This window comes from Caenorhabditis elegans, chromosome II, assembly GCF_000002985.6.
Source record: "Caenorhabditis elegans chromosome II".
Classification (NCBI taxonomy): Eukaryota; Metazoa; Nematoda; class Chromadorea; order Rhabditida; family Rhabditidae; genus Caenorhabditis; species Caenorhabditis elegans.
The window spans coordinates 8,464,569-8,484,163 of record NC_003280.10 but is presented as its reverse complement, the minus strand read 5'-3'; the positions used below and the strand labels follow the sequence as shown (position 1 = coordinate 8,484,163).

Below are 19,595 nucleotides of genomic sequence, written 5' to 3'. Positions count from 1 at the left end.
TCGATCCACATTCTTTACTGCCTATCACTGTTCAATTTCTCTAATTGTAAGTCATAAAACAATTGAATGCACCTCAATCCCCATATGGATTCCTAGGAGAAAATATTTGAACTTGACAACGAGGAACGTTCAAAGAATGAGAGTACGTATTTGTCATCATTTTAGTGCACTAGACACCAGACAGACGGCGGCCTACGTGACTTATCGCGCGTTTTTCGGGTCCGAAACGTGAATCTTGCGAAGAAAAACCCCGCCTAAAAGTATCATTAAAGCATGCGAAAAATGATGACAAAAGGAATATTTGCCAACATGGTCCCTCATTACTTTATTATCTTTATCTTCCTTTAGGTTCTTGCTACTTGATATTCTATAGTACTAAGTAAGTTGCTCGTTATTTCCACGTTATTCAATAATTTTACAAAGAGAGAGAGTTTGAAATTGATGTTTGAATTATTCGAAAATTAATCAGATTGTAGCATTTCAATTAATACATAAATTACATGGCATGCAGATTCAAAGACTATTGATGAAAAATTCAATTTGAATCACCGCGTTTCAAGTTTATCAATAGAGCGTAGTTTCATCTTTGCGGGGTACTGTATTATTATTAATTTAATTCCAATTTATTCGTGTTTTTCTGTTATTTTTCTTCAAAATGCAGAAGATATTGATACTTTTTTTCTTACCCTGAGGCACTTCTCAACGAAATAAAAAATTTCTCTGCATCACTGAGTCTCTCCTATTTCCTGTTGCGCCCGGAGTTTGTGTACTACATTTCTCTCGTATGCTGCGTTTCAAAAACGGGCGGTTTCTCAGCTTTTTTTCATCACTATTCTTGTTTCTTCGGTCAGCTTGCACTTTAGATTTAAAATCGACAAAAATTAAAATTTTCAGTCAAAATGCTGTCATCGGTTATAAGATGCGGAGGACAGCAAGCCTCATCGCGAATGACTCCGGCTGTTTGTATGGCAATTCGAAGATTTGATCCGCTGGAAGCTAAAATGGCTCAAAAAAAGGTAAGCTAATTTGAATATTATACTATTTTCATACTTATTCATTTTCAGGCCCAAATTATCGAACAACAACAAGGCCAGGAGGTTGACCAACATCGTGTGACCTACGCAACCAAAGACGATTTCAAACATTCTGTTCAAGATTCTCGTTTTACTGGAGCAGCCGATTCAGAAACTGGACAAGTACCTACAAAGTGGCAGAGAAAATTTTTGGTGATTACCAAACTTTACCCGTCTGCCGCTGATATTCCACCATATGTTCAGTAAGTAATTTTCTTTGAAAATCTTAAAAAAAAAAGCTTCATAAATGCATATTCCTGGAATTAATGGAAAACTTCAAATTAAAAAAAGCCGATAAATTGTCTAAGATAAATATTTCCAATTTCAGCCATGGAACAATGAACAGAATGCACGACAGAATGCGAGTAGTCTTCATTGTCACTGCTTCACTTTTCTTCTTTTCAACATTCTACATCGCTGAAAGAGCAATGGCTCAGAAAATCGCACGTGATCGTGATGCAGGAGTAGTTGTTACCAAGATGTAAATTTCGAATTTGTTTGTTTGACCAGAATCAAATTGTACAAATTGGTAGAAATGAGCAGTTATAGTAGAATATCTTGCTTTTTCTTAAATAATTCGGTTAAAATCGTGTCAAAAATTAAAAATTTTAGCGCTCAATTTCTTATTCAATTTTACTAGTTTGGCTCCTCGTTTGTTACGGTTTCTAAAATCTTTTTTTGTAAATTATGTGTTTCATAAATGTTTGAAAATTGATTAATCTTATTTTAGTTTTCGATGAATCCGTTCAATCGGTCCGAACATTCATATAGTCTTCTCAATGTTTTTTTTTTTTTAATTCATTTTATATTGCTCTAATTTTTCTATTTACGCGTTTCTTTGTTATTTTTGTGTAAGTTCTATTTCTTATTATAGTTAATTACTCTCTTCACACAAAATGGGCATGTTCCGTACAGCTTTCATGAACGTCGCCGGAGTCCACGAGGAGCCGAAGAAAGGATCTTACGAATGGAAAAAAGAACATATGACACCACAACAACTCGCAAGAACTATGGATAATGCCGAGAAATACAATGGAGTGAGTTCTTTGAAAATATTATTTAAAACAATATAAAGTTAAATTTTGTTTCAAATTAAAAAAAAAATTTTTTTCAGATCCCTGCAATTCCAGTCGACATTGGATACCACAGCGGAAAGAACACAGGCGGTGCACAGAAGACTGGAGTGGTCTCAAATGCTGCGAGCAATCCAGGAGTCATTCTTGGAATGGGACTGACAACTGCCGCCCTTTTGGGAATGTTCAAGTAAGTGTCAAAATCTTAAAAATAAATAGTTTTAAACGTTGTTTGAAAAACTAAAAATTTAAACCTTTTCGAAAATATGTTTAGGAAAACTTGTATTACCCAGACGCGAGGTTACGCGACTTTTGCCCCAGAAATACGGTTTTCGGTCTCGACACGAAATTTTTTGTTCAATACAAACGGGTGTGCGCCTTTAAAGAGTACTGCAATTTTAAACTTTTGTCGTTGCCAAGTTTTCATCGATTTTTTCAAATGGCTTTTATCACGACTTGAAACGAAAAACTATGAGAAGTCGATAAAAATTCCGCTGTAACAAAAACTGAAAACTACTCTTTAAAGAACAACATCCGTTTGTATTTAAAAGAATTCGTGTTGAAACCGGGGGTCGTCAAATATTTTTGTGATTTTTTGATATAGTTACTGTGCTTTTCACGTGAATCTCGTTGAGTGCATAATTTGTCTGAACTTTTGATCTTCTGTGTTGAGCAAATGAGCACAGAGAACAGATTAGATGAGACACCACCTGTCCGATAAATTGGGCGGAGCATAGAGGACACCAGACTAGTCTCGGACGTTCGAGAACAATTACTAATTTAGTATATATATATACACATTTTTATTAGTATTTACAAGTATTAATCAATTTCATTTATGTGACCTTATCAGTGTTAGCTAGAGTGTAGTCTACCACTTTTTCTGCCAAATCCAGTTTTCTCTCATTTTAACACTTTTTGATCTCTGTCTATGTTCTATACTTTAGTAAACAATGTATGAACACGTGATTAATAATAGTGTATCGTTGTTAAAAATTTAAAATATATCAAGTTAACTTATTTTGGCAATTAAGATTTAATGAAATTTTAGAGGAATCTTAAATTCTAAAATTTATTTATCAAAAAAAAACACATAAAAATTCAAAATTTTCTATAGATCCTCATTTCTTGGTGACAAAGTCGGAGCTCAAAAAATGATGCAGTACCGTATTATGGCCCAATTTTTCACTGTCACCGCTCTTGTCGCCGGAGTGACCATTTTCGGTGCCACGTATGAAGATGAGGAGCACCAGAAATGAATAAATTGTATACTTTCTCTCTTTTCCAATTTTCTTATGATTAGTCTCTTTTTATTTGCTTTCATCTCTTATCATCACCGACTAGAACTTTCCTTCCGTGATTTGAGGTTTTTTTTTGGAGTTTTCCAAAAAATGTGCTTTCAAATATTTTGAAGCCCGGGTTTTCCCTCGTCTCATCTCTTTCAATTCTTCCCTGTTGCTGAATTATATTGTACGCTCCTTTCACTCTCAACATCCACCTCTCATTTTTTGAATAAATTTATCAAAATTCATGTTTTAGAGGCAATGCTCGAAAAGTTTACAATTACACATTTTCTAATTTTCCTTCTCGGATTTGCATTGGTCATTTGGAATTCAGATTCTGGAAGTAAACAGACAGAAATTCATGTGGATGGAGAGTTTGATCCAAAATGGAAACATGTGGCAGATATGTTCAGGTTAGAAATTTTCAAAAAATGTAGTCAAAAATTGAAAGTTTGTGAAGTACTATTACCCATATTTGAAATTTTGCCATTTTCGCGGAAAACACCGGCACCTGGTCTCGACCCGACAAATCGTTGTTAAATATAAAAAGGTGTGCGCCTTTAAAGAATACTGTAGCTTCAAATTTTTGTTGCCACAGAATTTTAATCGGCTCTTCATATTTTTGCGATAAAATATATGTAAAACTTAATTTTAAAAAACCTAAATTCGAAAGAAAACTTGAATGAAAAATTAATAAATTTATGAAAACTTCGCAGCAACGAGAACTTGAAACTACAGTAATCTTGTTCATATTTTACAAACATTTGTCGTGGTGAGACCGGAAACCGTATTTTGTGCGGAAAAGTCGCAAATTTTCGTACATAACATTTCCTTGAACCTGTAAAACTCGATAAAAAATTTCAGGAAAAATCTAGAACAAAATTGGGAACGTTCTGGAGCAGCATTTGTAGTTTATCATAAAGGACAAAAAGTTGTCGATATTTGGGGAGGTTATTCTGATAGAGAATCACAACGAAAATGGACAAAAACCACACTTTCGGTTGCATTTTCTTGCTCGAAAGCGATCGGAGCAATAGTGATTGCAAAATTGATCGATGAGCAAAGATTGACTTATGATGACTTGGTTATCAAGCACTGGCCGGAATTTGGAGCAAATGGAAAACAAAATGTGACTATTCGATGGTTATTAACTCATAAAGCTGGGCTTGCTTATACAGATCATCCCATTACATTGGAAATTGCAAAGAACCCGAACGAAATTGACCGAGTTCTAGAGCAACAAGTTCCAAATTGGCCTCCAGGGACAAAAGTAGGATACCATGCAGTTACACATGGATGGTTGGTTGATGCAATTGTAAGAAGAGTTGATAAGAAAAAGAGAACTGTTGGTCAATATTTTAAAGAAGAAATTGCAGATAAACATAGTAAGAAAAATTCTTATTTTCTCACAATCAGTTCCCTATTTTTCGTTGAAATTTTTATATTCAATTTTGGAACCTAGATGAGAAGTTAAACTTTATCAATTGTTATTCACTAAAATAACGTTTTATTATTATTGCTGGTCCGTTGATCTCATAATTTATATTCTATAGATATATGATATAACTTTATAATCAAAGGCTTGCCCCTTCGTTCCACTTTGACAGCTTTTATCTTATTTGTCTTCAAACGTATCCCAACAGTAACAATAGCAAAAATGCGCTTCATCTTTGATAAAACAATGGCAAGATATAAACTGTAAAAGTAGAGCAGTGGAGTTGCAAGACTAATAGCATAAACCGTATTCAACGAAACTTCCCCGTCAAGCACCCCACAATTGATACAAACTTTGATTTCAGATATCATAGTATTAAAAATCAGTAGCTGAATAGTAGAAGTTTTTCTCCGAGCCATGAGGAATAATAATGAGAAGATTGAATATAAAAACTTAATGTTTTCAATTGAGCATGAAACTAACTTCTTTTATAGATATTGACTTCTACATTGGCCTTCCATTGAGTGAGCAACATCGAGTATCTCGTATCGAAAATCCAAACTTTCAAAATGTTCTTGATGAGATTTTATACTCTCCACGAGATTTTGATGTGATCAGGTTCATAAAGGATAAAATTAACAATGGAACATTATCAAAGACAACTGTGTCAACTCCATTTGTGCAATTTGTTGGGGTGGGTCTTATTTTGTTTTTCTTATTTTGAAGGCAACTTTGAAAACTAACAAGTGTGGTTTTATATAATTGCATCCGGTGGTAGATACAATATGAAATATATTAGTTTTTTCCAGGCTATGACTCTGAACAACCCAGATCTTCATCGTTTGGAACAGGCTGCTGTTCTTGGAATTGGAACTGCTCGTGCAATGGCCGAAGTTTTTGAACTTTTGAGAAATGGAAAAATTGTGTCGGATGATGTAAAGCGGCAAATGTTTTTTGAAAACTATGAAATGAGTGAAGATTACATTAGTGGAGCAAAAGTACCGCGAGGGCAAGGTTTTATGCTTAAAGAATTTGAACACAATGGAGTGAGTTCTCAAAATTCCAAGATAAAGGCTCTGTTTGTTATTACAGAATCTTGTGAAAATGTATGGACACAGTGGGTACGGAGGACAAAATATTCGAACTGATTTTGACCACGAGATAACGATCGCCTATTTGAGTAACGGATTGAAGGTTGGATTCGGAGATACTGCGAGAACGTATAAAAGACTACTAGCAGCTGTTTATGATACATATTTTGAAATTAAATAATAACTACTTGATAAGGCGAAGTGCACTTCAGTGCAGTCACACAAGAAGTTGATTTGTAAATGAAGAAATTCCTGACAAAACTTTATTTATAAATCTAGCGAGTTCTATTTTCCGGATGGCTTCTTCTTAGTGATAAATCCACTCTTCGGTCCCTTTCCAACAATTGACTTTTGTGGCTTCGGCTTCTCTCCAATTGCTGCATCGTGTACAACACCAGTTGTGACAGCAAACCTAAAAAAATTTCAAATTCCGAAAAACTGAAAAAAGATGTTGAAAACTCACTTCATGAGCATTTCACAAGCAGTCGAGTATGGCCCAACAGTACGGAAACATCCGAATCTCTGCATCTTGATTGCCGACATTGTTTCCTTGAATCCGACTCTGTGTTCCTCGGTGATGCGGCTCACAATGATGTCAATTGTTGCAGAAATTGCGCATTTTTCAACTCCAGTGGCACAAACGAGCATGATCGGACCAATGCAGACACCAGTCTTCTTAGAACTACGAATGTATTGCAGTTTGATCTGAAAAACACCGACACTAATAAGGAAAGTACAGTATTGGATAAAATAATGCTTATTGTTCAATTATTTGCTCAAAGAAATGATCTTAGGATCTACATTATTTAGACATTCGGAAGCCGAACTGATCGAGTTTATAACCCAATACTTGAAACTATTATAATTGAGTTTTTGAAATAACTAACCGAAGCTCTCATATCCAACATGTACTCCGGCAACTTGGATGCATCCGCCCACTCATAGAAATGCATGAGAACAGTTTGATGATCTTGTTTCTTTTCAGTGACTGTCAAATTGAAAGTCTTCATATGAGTCTCCGAATGATCATCTGATGCTTGAATCGACAATGTTGGAAAATCTTTCTTCGATCTTTTTTCCGGCCAAAATTTACGACAGATCTTGGCTTTGAGCTCACATTCTTCCAGACTCTTGGCTCCGAATTCATGAAGGAATGACTTTTCAAATCCACGATCCGAGATGTCATATGGAGCCTTGCGTTTTTGCTTCTCATCAATGTCACCGAAGACAAGGATCATCGACGGTTTCCTTTCAGACACCATTCTCCAGAAAATATACTCGGTGTGGTCGTTGAATGGAGCTTGAGCGAAGATGTAGGCGGCTGCAATTTTAGAATTGCTCAGTTTATGAATTTATTGTTTTTTTATCTGAAGTTATACAATTCAATCTTTATTCTACCAGTTTTAAATTTTTCAATAAACTTAAAGAAGTAGATCAATGCGATAGTACTAAGGAAAATCCATTACCTAACTATGCAGTGACTACTGGAATATTCTAGAAATGAAAAACTTGAAGTTGTGTTAGAAAACTAACATTTCTTGCTGTATCCATCAACCCATGAAGCATTATAGAAGTCATCCTTCCCATCCTGTGGAGCCAACTCAACACGCGAGTGGTCGAAGCAGTAGAGGTGTGGAATACGATTCATGTCCATGTTGTTGAGGAATTTGTCGTATGTATTTGGATAGGTCATTGCGGAGGTGTGCATTTGGTTCAAAAGCTCGGGCTGAAAATTGACTTTTTGATCATCGAAACTCTGGTAGGGTTGATCAACCCAAGCCACGGGGGCGCAACTCAAGTAAATTTTATTGTTTCTTTCTTGGTGATTATTGAATTGATGAGCCCAGAAAATCTCAAGCGCTGGAAAGTTCAGAATGATGCAGACGCACGGGTTATAAGGTATTTACGTTGGGGTTAATGCACGTACCTACTTATAGGAAGGCGGAAAAATTGCACGAATTAATGTCTTGCCTGCCTACGTAGCTGACTGCTTACTATTAGCTTCGCGTACCATGCCTTCATTCCCACGTGCCTGCATCATACAAGTTGAATTTCGTAGCACATGACACTTTCCAGGCACCGCAATTCGATAAAATCAAGTTAAACGTCTTTAGCCGCGCATCCGTTGGATGCCTGCCAAGACAGAATACAACTTACCCCTTCAACAGTAACAGCCTTGAATGCTTCTTCTGGAGTGACATTCTTGTTCACCTCCTCTTCCTTTCCTTCAGCAGTTTCTCCTCCTGTTTGAGTTGTTTGGGACTCGGTGCCAGCCAATTGTCGGATTGATCCTTCGATTTCATCCTCCAGCCAAGATTGGCTTATGAATGATCTCATGAAATCCGTAGGAGTCATCATTGTAAATTGTTTATTGAAGTATAAAGAGTAATCCGGAAGAAATTAAACAATGATTCAAAATTGTGAAACTGTTGGAAGTTTTTTTGTTGAGTTGTTTTTTTTAACAGGATCACTCAAAGGCTTTCACGTAGGGGACAACTAAAATTTTGACTAATAATTTTTGTTTAACCTTACAATTATTTTTTGCCAATTTTTAATGTTATTTTATTCTGGTCCTTCTGTGCGGGGGTGTCTTTTACATTTGGTAAATTGGCAATAAAATAAAGCTAGCAGCTGTATCTTCTCTTTTGATACAGCTTGATTGATCTTGATTGATCTTGGTTGTAGCTTTTTTAGACTTTAAGAAGTTGACTGGGGGAAAAAATATTTAATTTGAAAAATTGAAAAATAAATTACCGTGACATTCCCGTAGAATATAAAAAAAACAAAAATCATCGTTAGATTGTTCTATTGATAAAGTTCAGTTTTACTTCTCCAAATTTTTGTTGGATATCTTTCGAGCAAAAAGCTTTCGTAAGTCATACTGCAAGGTAAGAATTTTTGGACTTCGAAAACTGATAATTAGCATCCTATTCCAGTATGGGAACTCCAATTGCGCCAGTGAAAGTCAATATGGGCGACAAAATCAAGGATCAGTTCACTGTGAAGAAAAAGTTGGGAGAAGGTGCTTGTGGTCAGGTTTTCCTCGTGGATCTGATTCAAGGAGTTAGTTTGAAAGAAAGTATTCAATTACTATAAGAACTATTATAGAAGGGAAGTGCTGCAATGAAAGTAGAACCATTGATGAAGAATAAGGAGGATGAAATTCTTAAAATGGAAGTGTATGTGTTGAAGAAGTTGCAAAAGTTAATAAGTCCAAATTGTAATTTTTATCTTTAATTTTCCTTTTTCAGCTCTCGCCACGTTTGTCGTCTTTTGGGGTCCGGGAAAACCGAAACATATACTTACATGGTGATGAGTGTTCTTGGAAAAGAAATTGGAGATGTTCGTCGAAGACTGCCACAGCGTAAAATGTCTGCACCATCAACTGTTCGTGTTTTCATTCAACTTGTCAAAGCTCTCCAGGTACATATAGTTTTGAAAGGAAATTAAGAATATCTAAACTTTAGGATATGCATGAAGCTGGGTTTGTTCATCGTGACGTTAAACCTAGCAACATGGCGTTGGGAGTCAAGAACGAACAAGTTGTCTACATTTTCGATTTTGGCTTATCACGTCAGATCATGCTTCCGGATGCAAGTGGCAAGCTGAAATTGAGAGAGCCACGTAACAAGTCAATGTTTCGTGGAACTGTTCGCTATTGTAGTTTGAATGTGCATTTGCATAAGGAGCAAGTTAGTGCCACGTGTGTCTACCTCTAAACATACGTTTTTACAGGGGAGACATGATGATTTGTATGGAGCACTGTATGCCATGATCGAGACTGCTACCTCCACTCTTCCTTGGAAAGGAAAACCGAAAAAAGAAACTTCTGCTTTGAAAGAGAAGACTACCGATGTTCAGCTGTGCAAGGTATTACTGTTAGTATTAAAATTAGCAAAACTCTACTTGCAGGGTTGTCCAAAATCATTCTTGGAAATTGCGACTACCCTTCGGAAGTTAACTTACAAAGAGACACCTCCATATGGCAGTTTCATGGAGAAGTTGAAGGCTGATCTTCCAAAAGGAGTCAAGATGTATGATACTTGAACAGTCACTTTTATTATATTTTCACTTTCAGGACTGATCCATTCGAATGGAACTTGAAAGGTGCATTGGATGAGAACAACAATGGAAACAAGTCGGATCGTGAGGATGCAGAGCGTGGCGGTGGAGCAGATACAGTCAATGAGGTTGATGAGAGTGTCATTACTGAAGATCGTGCAGACACAACTTCTTCGTCGAAGAATGGAGAAGACTATGCTCCAGAAGACACTCTTGACAATATCTAGATGATTTTATTCTGGGAATGAAATGCTTTTTATGAATGATGTTTGGCTGTAGTGAATGAATGAATGATTGAAAGCAATTTTTTTCGAATCTTTCATTTTTCATTGCAACTACTACGACTAATCGTAAAATTATTATAACACCAGGCATTACTAACTTCGGTGGTTCTTCGGAACTTCGGAGCAACTTGGGTTCAAGCTTGGTTCTGAAAATGTTATTAGCGATACCTCATATTTTCAGAACTAAAGAATCAAGTCAGAATTCCAATGATAATAATGACAGTTTAAATATAAAATCATTGTAGATAAAAAACATTTGTATCCCCAATGAAACCAGTTCTGGTTTACTACTTTGAAATAAAACGTTGCAAATTCGTTTAATCAATCTATTAGAGTTTCAGGGCCTCTCGTCGTCGAAAGAAGAATTCAAAGTTAACAAGTAACAAGTTAAAAGTTACGAGCGGAAAATGCACCAAGAAAAAATCCATGGAAGTAGCAATGATGTCGGATCGTCTATGGCAACATCTGACATGGTTTGTAGCTTTTTCATAAATATTAGGTATTAGTACATTTTGAAATGAAAGTCACGTCTATTAATTTAAAAAAAGTTTCCGTTTTTAATTACCAAGCTTAATCAAGTTTTAAAAAATGTTTCCAACTTTTAAATGTCCATTATTGCAGCTCTAGTCAAATGATTCCAACAGGAGACAAATTCATTGAAAATACACCAAACGGTCTCCTCCAAGACCTGATGCCACACCAAAAAGAAGGTCTCAATTGGTTAATTTGGCGAGAAAATGAACAACACCCCGAGGAATTCTAGCTGATGAGATGGGTTTGGGAAAGACAAGAATGATGATCGCTCTAATTGTATGAAAGAAAATGGAATTTAAAAAACGAAATGAAACACCTACGACGGCGAATTTTTGAACTTACACTTATGACGATTCTGTGAAAAAAACGCTGCTACCAAACACGGGCTTTACCCGTCAAAAAACACACTCATCATTGTGCTCCCAATGTTGATAAATCATTGGACCGCAGAAATTTGTTGGAGCTGATGTTGTGACCACTTTTGTTTATCCTGGAAAGAAGAATGGACAATTGGCACAGGAGAGCCTTGGATATTTCGGCATCGTGCTGACAACTTACCGTCAGGTTTCCAATGAGCTTATGAGGAAGGGAGGAGGATCAAGGAATAAGGATGATGACAATGGATCAGGTAGGCAACGCTTTTGACTTCACCTATTTTGTAACTTGAAAAACAAAGAAACGTCTTGACTTTTTTAAACGTATCTAACAAATTAAGTGGAAAAAGGCATAACGGTCATTCTGTGGGCTGGCCAACTTCCAAAATCTTATTTCTATTTTTTTCTAATTTCAGAAATCTACACAAATCACAACAAGTATGTTGCTAACGAAGATTCTCTACTCGCTCGTATTGCAAGGTCGCGAATCATCCTTGAAAAAGCTCACTTCACAAAAACCGATATTCACAAATATCTCAAGCTGTTTGTGGTCTATCGGTTTTCTCGACAGCATATTCTGGCAGAGAACGGCAGAGAACACGGAACTCCTGAGTGGGTCAATCTAGTCTTAAAGTGCTCTCTTCTCCATTCATCAGTGTGGCGTTCCCAATAAGGAAATTTGAAAGAACTGAATAATGATGTTCACAAACTGCAAATGGAAGGACATGAAGCATCTGCATATGCTTTGTTGAAAAACACTGCGTGGAAATTTTTCAAAAAGAGCTATGGAAATGAGATCGCCAATCCATTTAATGTAGGACAACGGGTCCTGAGCCAAAGTAACGATTTTTGGAATTTTCCTCATTTCTTGGTACTCTTGACCCATCTTCGTCAAATGTGTGTGCACTTTCGTTTAGCAAAAAATGGATTAGATTGGAAGGCGTTTGTGAATAAAAATGGAAAAATTGAGGAAAAAGACGTGACAACAACGGATACTCAAATAGAAGACACAGTTGCTCAAATGAATACGACAGAGTTTGAAGTGGACGGGGAACATAATCAAGACAGAACATAATCACTTGGTTTTTCTTTTAAACTCTTAATCTCATAAACTATATTTCTCTCTCCCTCTTCCCATCTCAAACTCGAGACGTATTCTTGCTGGGTTCGTCTCGTTTCACCAATTTATTTAACTTTTAAAATTCATTTGACTACTGTTAAATTTTATTATCAAGTTAAATAAATCAAATTCAAGATATGGAGACACTGTCAATATTCAAGCCGAAGTTAACTTTTTGTTCTTTCCCTTTCTTCAAAGTTAGTAAAAAATTTGGCGTGTTGCAGAATTGAACTCATCCCTCATTTCCTTTCCTTACATTTCCTTACAATGTACCTACATTCTAAGATTTTTCTGACAATATATCGACATAGCTACCAAAAGTTCAATTTAAAAAATACTGAATTTTCAGCCATACCGCAAAATTTCTCCAACGATTATCCAGCGAGAAGCTCAAGCCCGATTACTATAGAAGATACACAAAAACTACAAATGCACATGATTTTGTACTCTTTCCATCAGAAAACAAGCTTTGTTTATCTCGATTTTGCCTTTATTTAGTCGATGACCGTTGTACAGTTCGTCGTCTCCAAAAATCAAACAAACGAAAATAGTATAAAAGCATTCGTTTTTTCAACTGAATTTATCACATATTGATTTTGATTTTCTTTTTCTCTGTAATGTTCTCCATTCGCCTTGTATTCTTCGTGTTTTTTTTGGTAATTTCTGTGAAATCCTTCATAAATCATCTGAATCCTGAAAGTACGTTTAACGAGGAGCAATTCTTGATGAGAGATGTGAAGAGTGATCAGCACATAGATCAAGAAGGATCAGGAGAGGACAATGGTTTGTGCAATTTTGAATCAATGTTCATTAAAATCAAGCATCAAGTTTTAAAAAATCATACGTGGGGCAATCTATTTCCTTGTGGGGCAATCTATTTCCAAACTTTCTTATATTCCAGAAGATGTTTTGATAAATGAAAATTCCACGACTACATCAATATCAGAATCGACAACTACAACTACAGTAACCAAGATAACTACAGCTGCTCCAAAACCAATTAATTGTTATGATATCTCGAAAAGATGCTCCAAAGTGAAGCCATTGTGCACGCGAAACGAGTATAAGACTGTAAGTTTTAAACACAAAATATGAAAATTAAAGCAAATGGTTTTCTTGGGTTTGTAATCCAAATTTATTCAGTAGTAATTGGGGAAGTTGAGCATAATAATATTGGTAAAGAATAAGACTTCACTTTAAATGTACGCGATAGCTTTTTCGATGGGCCTTGCCACGATGTAGGAACTTTTGTAGCAACTAATACCAAACTTCACAGCACTGTTCATAAAACGGAAGAGCTGAATTTATGAAAAATTTTAATAATTTAGAGTGCTCAAGAGGAAAAAATGAGTTTTGAAAAACATGTATTATTATTTCAGATAATGATGCGTCAATGTGCTAAAACATGTGGTTTCTGCCCCCAATTTGTTCGTCTTCCACAAACATCTCGTTGTCGTGACTCGTTTCAGAGGTATAAATCGAAAAATATAGCTATTAGAAAATGCTTTTAAATATGTAGTTGTAGAAATTAATGAACTATTCCATAATTCGACCTTTCCTTTCAAGCTGTCCAAAATGGGCTCGAAATGGCTTCTGTCACTCCACTTATTACACGTTGGACGAGAGGAAGACTTACTGTTTGAAAAGTTGTGGAGGTTGTTGAACAACGAGCACTCACTCACCAATTCATGTAAATAATTGAACATATATATGAAACCAAATAATTAATGCTGACATATATAAATGATAACCATCAGAAGCATGAGATTATGTCACAAAGCATATTGAAGATCGGAATTTGGAACTTTACAGTAATAACAAGTGGCAAATATTTCAGATTTTTTGTTCTGTGAATTAGGCAGATGTGCTAGGACCAGGCATAGAAGAGGGACTATCAGCACGATAGATTGCATGCGTCGAAGGAGTATGTCCTTGAAACTCCTGGATGAGGTTGGAATACATCGCGTAAAATGTCTTCCGGTTGTGGACACAGAGACGAAGGAATCTGTAAAATTTGCATAATTTCACAAACAACTTTCTCATTCTTCAATTAGCTTACTTCGATGTGAAAGCACACAATTCAGATTGAATCACAGAAAGACCTGGAAGTAGGCGATGTGGAACAGAAGTTGGACTTCGGAGCATTTCTTCAACAAATGTGGAAACTCTGGTATGAACCAGCTTTCTGATAGGATTATCTGAGCTGATCAGTGCGTTGATTTGGTTTCGAATAGATGTTGAGCTTTCAGTATTCCATTCGATATTCAGCTTCTTCGACGTGTCGACTGCCTCTTTCACACATTGCTCACCGATTTTCTCGAGATCGGATTTTATTCGTCTGAAATAATATTTTATTGTATATGGTCTTTGAATAAAAATCAAAGCGACTCACTCTTCGTCTGTATTATTTGTGATTACAATCAAATGATCTTTTAATGTTTTCTTGAAATCTGCACTTTCAGAAATTTGTTTCCCTGCTACATTGCATGTGACGAATACAGATGATGCACACATAACAATTTGCAAAAACTTTTCCGCAAGCAATTCAATCTTGATTTTGTCGATTTTCAAAGTTTCCGGAAATCCATCATATTCATTGACTTGAATTAACTTAGTATAACCTCGACTTGTAGTATCAATTAAGACTGTATCTGTATCTTCATTTTTTCTCTCTTTTTTCACTGATGTCTCCTCTCCTTCAGCATCTAATTTTTTCTCAAACAACTCGTCATATGCAGCTTTCAGCCACTGTCTGGCAAAATAACATCCGTTCGGATTCTCAATCAGAAATTTCTGAAACATGTCATATTCGTGTTTTGATGAGTATTCCTCGATGGCCGCACGGTTCTGTGATATTTGATAGTTGGTTAAATCATTTTTCATTAGCTCCAGAAGATCCATCGTTCCTCTGAAACAAAATAGAAAATATTTCTCTCCATTTATTTTCTGCTCACTCGAAAATATCAATAACGTCAGTTCTGGTCCTTAATTCGGCAACTTTCACATCTCGGGCTGGAGAGCACAGTCTTGAGCATAAGTCAACAATATATTTCATCACTTTCTTGATATCAAGCTGGCCTTGGTCTAACTTGCCACGTAGAGCAGCTGAAAAAATTTAAACTTAAAAAAAAAAAAATAAAAATTGAATTTACTTTCGTCAAGCATCGAGTTGATTTCAGCTTTTAAACGTGTATGTTGGGCAGTTAAAATGTCATCCAGAATCATCTGAAAATTGAAATTTTATTTTAAAAATTCATATAACATCTTACAGTTTTGACTTCCATCAGAAAACTGAAACAGTACTCCAGTTCAGGAGGATCTTTGGCAAGATCCCGGCGTAGCTGATTGTAGTAGGCCTTGTGCATTGATTCTCTGAAAATTTTAATTTATTTAATTGAAATAAATAAGGAGTTTCTCACTGAACACATCGTTGAATTGCATTTGTTGGTTTATCGGGAATTTGAAAATTAGGATCGATTGCAATTTCATGAACCAACTCCATATTTTCTAATTCATTTGTCATTTTCATCAATTCTTCATGACTGACAAACTTTGCTGGTGATCCTCCAGCCACCCATGGTGGAAGCGATGGAGTATTTTTCGATTCTTGAGCTCCAGGAATTGGTACAGGCTGCGGTGAGACATGCCGTTTTCTGCTCTTTTTGTCTTCTGATCCAGAGGGACTATTCGGTCTTTTTTCTTCGTCACTCATTTTTCTGTATTTCACTGAAAATGTTAAAGTATCCAAAATTTTTCGTGGAATACAATTTCCAAATATTCCAGAGATTTAAACCCGGAAATAACATAGAAAAAATGAATTACAGAACTTGGTATTCATTATCACAACATACGAATATATTTCATTCCAGTAAAATCATTGAGAAACGAATGATTGAGCAGCACACAGAAGTTGAAACTTACAGAATAAATATGATTTTTGATTGAAAATTTTGGGAAGAGAAAGAAAATAAATAGTGCTTATTATCAGAGATAGGTTTCACATGAGTTGAAAGTGAAAGTTTTACTTAAATTAACGGAGATAGTTCATTTGGGAGTTTGGTGGAGCCCATGGTGAGGACTGTTGGCGAGCCATAGCGCGAGATGGTGCGAATCCAAGGATTTTTTGGAGATTTTGACGAACGGTCATGGTACAGAGAATATAAAGGAAAATGAACGAACAATCAGTCATGTCTTCGCCAATCTGAAAAAATAAAGTAATAAAAACCGAGTTTACTACATGCTATCAGAGTTTTTTTTCAAACGATGCTTACCAAGTTTCTATGAGAAAGACCCTGGATGAATCCAATTGGATAGAATGGAAGTTTGGCGACAACACGTCCTTCAAAAATCGAGTTGAATGTAGACAAGAGTGCAGTGAACGCGAGTCCAATCGCGAACATTGATTTCATCTTGAACATGCTCATATCTCTGTTAGTTGCCTTTAATCGTTCTTCTTCTCTCTCAAGCTTTCTTTTGATATTTTTATCATTGGTGTCCCCGACTTCTTGCTTCTTCTTCTCTAATTTCTTCGTCTTCTTGTCCATATCAGCTTTCAGTCTTTTGTAGTGATCGGATCTATACACAAGAAGCCATGTGATACCTTCACCGGCAAGGGCAGTTCCGAACGCGATCGCAATAATCAGGAGGCAATCACCCAACATCTTTAATTACAGTTTTTAAATACGAGACACATAGAATTTTTGAGTAGATAAAACCACGGATGAAACCGAGAGACAATGAAATAACCAATATGAAAACTCTTAGTTGAAACATTTTAATTAAAGAAAAACAGCAAGCATGAAATATTTAAAAACCACATTTCAGAGGAAAAATCCATAAATAATCGCAATAACAAAACCAAAAACCGGGAAGTAACAAAAATATGTTTAAAGGAATGGTTCCACATTGATTTCGACAGCTCCACATGGCAATGTGAGCCCGAAGGAGGTGATAACTTCTGGATGGAGAGCTCCTAAAATATTAAATATTAAAAGGATGTCATTTTAAATATGACTTGCCGATATGTCCGAGAACGACTCCCTTTGGACCGATAATCTTGGCACACCGTCCTGGGAAGTAGGTTGAATCTGAAAAAGTAGCATATTTCAATTATAAGGACTCATAAATACAAATCTTACTTTCATCGGCTTCGATGTAGTATCCAGTTCCGTCGCGCGCAGGATTGACATTTAGCATTCTCATAATTCGATCCAAGAATCCTTGAATAATCTCGAAACCAGCAGCTCTATTGTAGTACACTGCAGCAAGTCTTCTCTCATTTCTTGCTCCAACATCTGTATTTGAGTCTTTCACAATAACATCTTGAAGCTCAAACAATTTCAATGGGAGTGGCATGTCTCGGTTGGAAGACAGTGTTTTCAAAAGTCCGGGAAGAAGGGATGTTCGAGCAACTTGGAATTCAAGAGTTTTTGGATTTCCAATATGAACTGCATGAGAAAGTGCATCTGGCTGGCGGAGCTTTGAAGAAATGTCGTCACGGCTGCACAATGCGAAGTTCAAAGCTTCTGTCCATCCAGCGGCAGCAATTTCGATCCGGAGATTATCGCAGAGCTTGTTGATTGGGAAGGCCACAGCAACAGTATTGGACTGAAAATACTTATTTAGAATTTAATCTAGAAAATGAATAAATACCTCCGGAAGCTTTGTAATCAAGTTATTGTAACCAAAGGCCACACCAACATCTTCAGCAATGTCACATGCGTGGAGAATATCGTGTCTTGTGGGTGGAACAACAATTTTCAAAGTTTCCTTCGCAGCAACCTCAGCTTTCAACGACATTTTATTGAGAAGAGTTGCCATTTCTTCATCTTTCAGGTTGATACCAATCTTCGTATTGATTTCTGGTGTTGTCACAGTCATTTCACGATAGGAAAGAAGAGGATAAAGCTCTTTGACTCCAGTTTCCTCATACACAACTTCGACTTGCTCGATAGTGAACGGCTTGGCACAGTACTGAGAGAAAAGAGTCACAATAGTGTCAAGGACCACGAAAGCTTTCTGTTTATCTGTTGCAGTAGCCTCAATGAAGACGTTTTTGGTATTCAAAGTGATCTTGGAATGTTCTCCATTGATAATAGGCGGCATTGAGCAAACAACTCCGTTCTTATCATAAATCACAGGATACACTGGATGATTTTGAATAATAGGAAGATAAGCTTTTAAATGACTATCGGTGGAATACAGGGTCATCAGTTCTTCCGCAGTATACTCCTTCGTTTGATTAAGCGGTTTGAACTTGATATCTTTTGGAGCTTCGGCTCGGTATTCGAATGGCCCTTGAATGGTGTCCAAGTCGTGTGTTCCGATGGCAACAAGAGTACGCTTTCTGCAGATATTTTGATGCAGCTTGTCCTGAAGATCAATGAAAGAAGCATAGCTATCCGCATCGAATGAAATATCACGTAAAACTGCTCCGACGACAAAAGGACGAACTTGAGCAGTTTCCTTCTTCACGATAATTTTTTGAAGACCAGTCTTTGGCACATCGGCATATTTGTATGCTGGTGATGGGATTTCTTGTTTGAAAATACGAATTGCTCGAGCCAGCCCTTCAACGCTCAATAAATCATAGCGATTTGCTGGAATGTCAATTTTGTATACTTCTTGATCATTCAAATCAGACGCAGCTCTTGTTCCTTGCTCTTTTTCAACAGCGGCTTTCTCAGATGTCTGCAAATAAAATATGATAACAAATATTTGAACCAAAACGTACAATTTCGTCCAACTCCAAGCCATATTCGAAACAGAGCTCGTCGAACTCCTTCTCCGCTGAAAATTTAACATTATTGGTAATACAAACAATGTAGTTTACTACGAATTTATTTTGATATCCGTTCATTGCTTTTACTACTTTAATTCCAGTAGCAACATTTTTCAGACTACACTGCTTTTTTTAGAAACTTACAATAGACTCGCTTGAAGTGCTTGTCAAGGATGACTTTCTTGATTCCCACAGTTGGCATTTCGCTGAAAATATAATGAATTAACTATGGAAATCTAGAGAAATTAATCAAGAAGACCGAAAAGAAAATAGGATTAATTTGGATTGTCGGCAAATTCGGTGTCCTTAGTACCAACCAAGGTGTACACGGTGACGCCACATTGCGGACAATACTTTTTTTGGAATTTAATATATTATTAATTAATAAATGGAAAAAATAAATAAATTTCTGGAAATCAGAACCTTTAAAGCGAAACTCTCATGTATTTCCATAGAACAGTCATCGAACCGAAATTCTCAAATAA

General features: G+C 36.3%; 9 protein-coding genes and 1 pseudogene across 12 annotated transcripts; 6 read left to right on the top strand and 4 right to left on the bottom strand.

The window, feature by feature from the left end:
• The first annotated feature begins 894 nt into the window (after positions 1-894).
• taap-1 (TAil-Anchored Protein) lies at positions 895-1,788 on the top strand. The gene is made up of 3 exons (NM_063391.7): positions 895-1,016; positions 1,065-1,276; positions 1,402-1,788. Exons 1-3 carry the CDS (start codon positions 900-902, stop codon positions 1,556-1,558), a joined length of 486 nt encoding a protein of 161 aa, NP_495792.1. The 5' UTR covers positions 895-899; the 3' UTR covers positions 1,559-1,788.
• A 172-nt stretch (positions 1,789-1,960) lies between these two features.
• Positions 1,961-3,677, top strand: M05D6.5 (HIG1 domain-containing protein; the record flags this gene model as incomplete). Of its 2 annotated transcripts, none has more annotated exons than NM_001267222.4 (3): positions 1,961-2,110; positions 2,188-2,336; positions 3,264-3,677. In NM_001267222.4, the coding sequence occupies 3 exons, from the start codon at positions 1,970-1,972 to the stop codon at positions 3,403-3,405; spliced, it is 432 nt and encodes a 143-aa protein (NP_001254151.1). The 2 variants fall into 2 exon arrangements, with proteins under 2 accessions (NP_001254151.1, NP_001367209.1); NM_001381527.1 differs by having other exon boundaries at positions 1,994-2,110; positions 3,264-3,405.
• Positions 3,678-3,685: 8 nt separating this feature from the next.
• On the top strand, positions 3,686-6,215 carry lact-4 (Beta-lactamase-related domain-containing protein). Its single transcript, NM_063389.8, has 5 exons — positions 3,686-3,842; positions 4,294-4,814; positions 5,359-5,558; positions 5,674-5,910; positions 5,957-6,215. The coding sequence occupies exons 1-5, from the start codon at positions 3,691-3,693 to the stop codon at positions 6,134-6,136; spliced, it is 1,290 nt and encodes a 429-aa protein (NP_495790.1). The 5' UTR covers positions 3,686-3,690; the 3' UTR covers positions 6,137-6,215.
• Positions 6,203-8,392, bottom strand: M05D6.3 (Tyrosine-protein phosphatase domain-containing protein). Its single transcript, NM_063388.4, has 5 exons — positions 8,113-8,392; positions 7,489-7,681; positions 6,843-7,276; positions 6,419-6,660; positions 6,203-6,367 (listed from the first exon to the last, which is right to left on the bottom strand). The coding sequence occupies exons 1-5, from the start codon at positions 8,308-8,310 to the stop codon at positions 6,241-6,243; spliced, it is 1,194 nt and encodes a 397-aa protein (NP_495789.1). The 5' UTR covers positions 8,311-8,392; the 3' UTR covers positions 6,203-6,240.
• A 365-nt stretch (positions 8,393-8,757) lies between these two features.
• Positions 8,758-10,345, top strand: M05D6.1 (Protein kinase domain-containing protein). The gene is made up of 8 exons (NM_001381526.1): positions 8,758-8,843; positions 8,892-9,018; positions 9,064-9,158; positions 9,207-9,378; positions 9,423-9,647; positions 9,691-9,825; positions 9,868-9,989; positions 10,034-10,345. The coding sequence occupies exons 2-8, from the start codon at positions 8,893-8,895 to the stop codon at positions 10,242-10,244; spliced, it is 1,086 nt and encodes a 361-aa protein (NP_001366739.1). The 5' UTR covers positions 8,758-8,843; position 8,892; the 3' UTR covers positions 10,245-10,345.
• A 296-nt stretch (positions 10,346-10,641) lies between these two features.
• Positions 10,642-12,284, top strand: M05D6.10 (annotated as a pseudogene). Its single transcript has 3 exons — positions 10,642-10,774; positions 10,923-11,463; positions 11,626-12,284. Coding segments are annotated over exons 1-3 (1,333 nt in total).
• Positions 12,285-12,924: 640 nt separating this feature from the next.
• On the top strand, positions 12,925-14,088 carry M05D6.8 (ShKT domain-containing protein; the record flags this gene model as incomplete). 2 transcript variants are annotated; one of them, NM_001267220.3, is made up of 4 exons in its annotated part: positions 12,925-13,112; positions 13,231-13,400; positions 13,709-13,800; positions 13,896-14,088. In NM_001267220.3, 4 exons carry the CDS (start codon positions 12,947-12,949, stop codon positions 13,990-13,992), a joined length of 525 nt encoding a protein of 174 aa, NP_001254149.1. The 2 variants fall into 2 exon arrangements, with proteins under 2 accessions (NP_001254149.1, NP_001254150.1); NM_001267221.1 differs by lacking the exon at positions 13,896-14,088 and having other exon boundaries at positions 12,947-13,112; positions 13,709-13,840.
• On the bottom strand, positions 14,002-16,055 carry M05D6.2 (T-complex protein 11-like protein 1). Its single transcript, NM_063386.8, has 7 exons — positions 15,749-16,055; positions 15,599-15,701; positions 15,482-15,554; positions 15,284-15,434; positions 14,722-15,237; positions 14,389-14,667; positions 14,002-14,334 (listed from the first exon to the last, which is right to left on the bottom strand). The coding sequence occupies exons 1-7, from the start codon at positions 16,039-16,041 to the stop codon at positions 14,184-14,186; spliced, it is 1,566 nt and encodes a 521-aa protein (NP_495787.2). The 5' UTR covers positions 16,042-16,055; the 3' UTR covers positions 14,002-14,183.
• A 98-nt stretch (positions 16,056-16,153) lies between these two features.
• Positions 16,154-16,990, bottom strand: F22B5.10 (Calcium load-activated calcium channel homolog; the record flags this gene model as incomplete). Its single annotated transcript, NM_063385.8, has 2 exons — positions 16,154-16,530; positions 16,601-16,990. The coding sequence occupies 2 exons, from the start codon at positions 16,988-16,990 to the stop codon at positions 16,360-16,362; spliced, it is 561 nt and encodes a 186-aa protein (NP_495786.1). The 3' UTR covers positions 16,154-16,359.
• A 101-nt stretch (positions 16,991-17,091) lies between these two features.
• fars-3 (Phenylalanine--tRNA ligase beta subunit) lies at positions 17,092-19,316 on the bottom strand. Its single transcript, NM_063384.7, has 6 exons — positions 19,255-19,316; positions 19,063-19,118; positions 17,982-19,019; positions 17,468-17,936; positions 17,348-17,416; positions 17,092-17,301 (listed from the first exon to the last, which is right to left on the bottom strand). The coding sequence occupies exons 1-6, from the start codon at positions 19,310-19,312 to the stop codon at positions 17,216-17,218; spliced, it is 1,776 nt and encodes a 591-aa protein (NP_495785.1). The 5' UTR covers positions 19,313-19,316; the 3' UTR covers positions 17,092-17,215.
• Between the last annotated feature and the right edge of the window lie 279 nt (positions 19,317-19,595).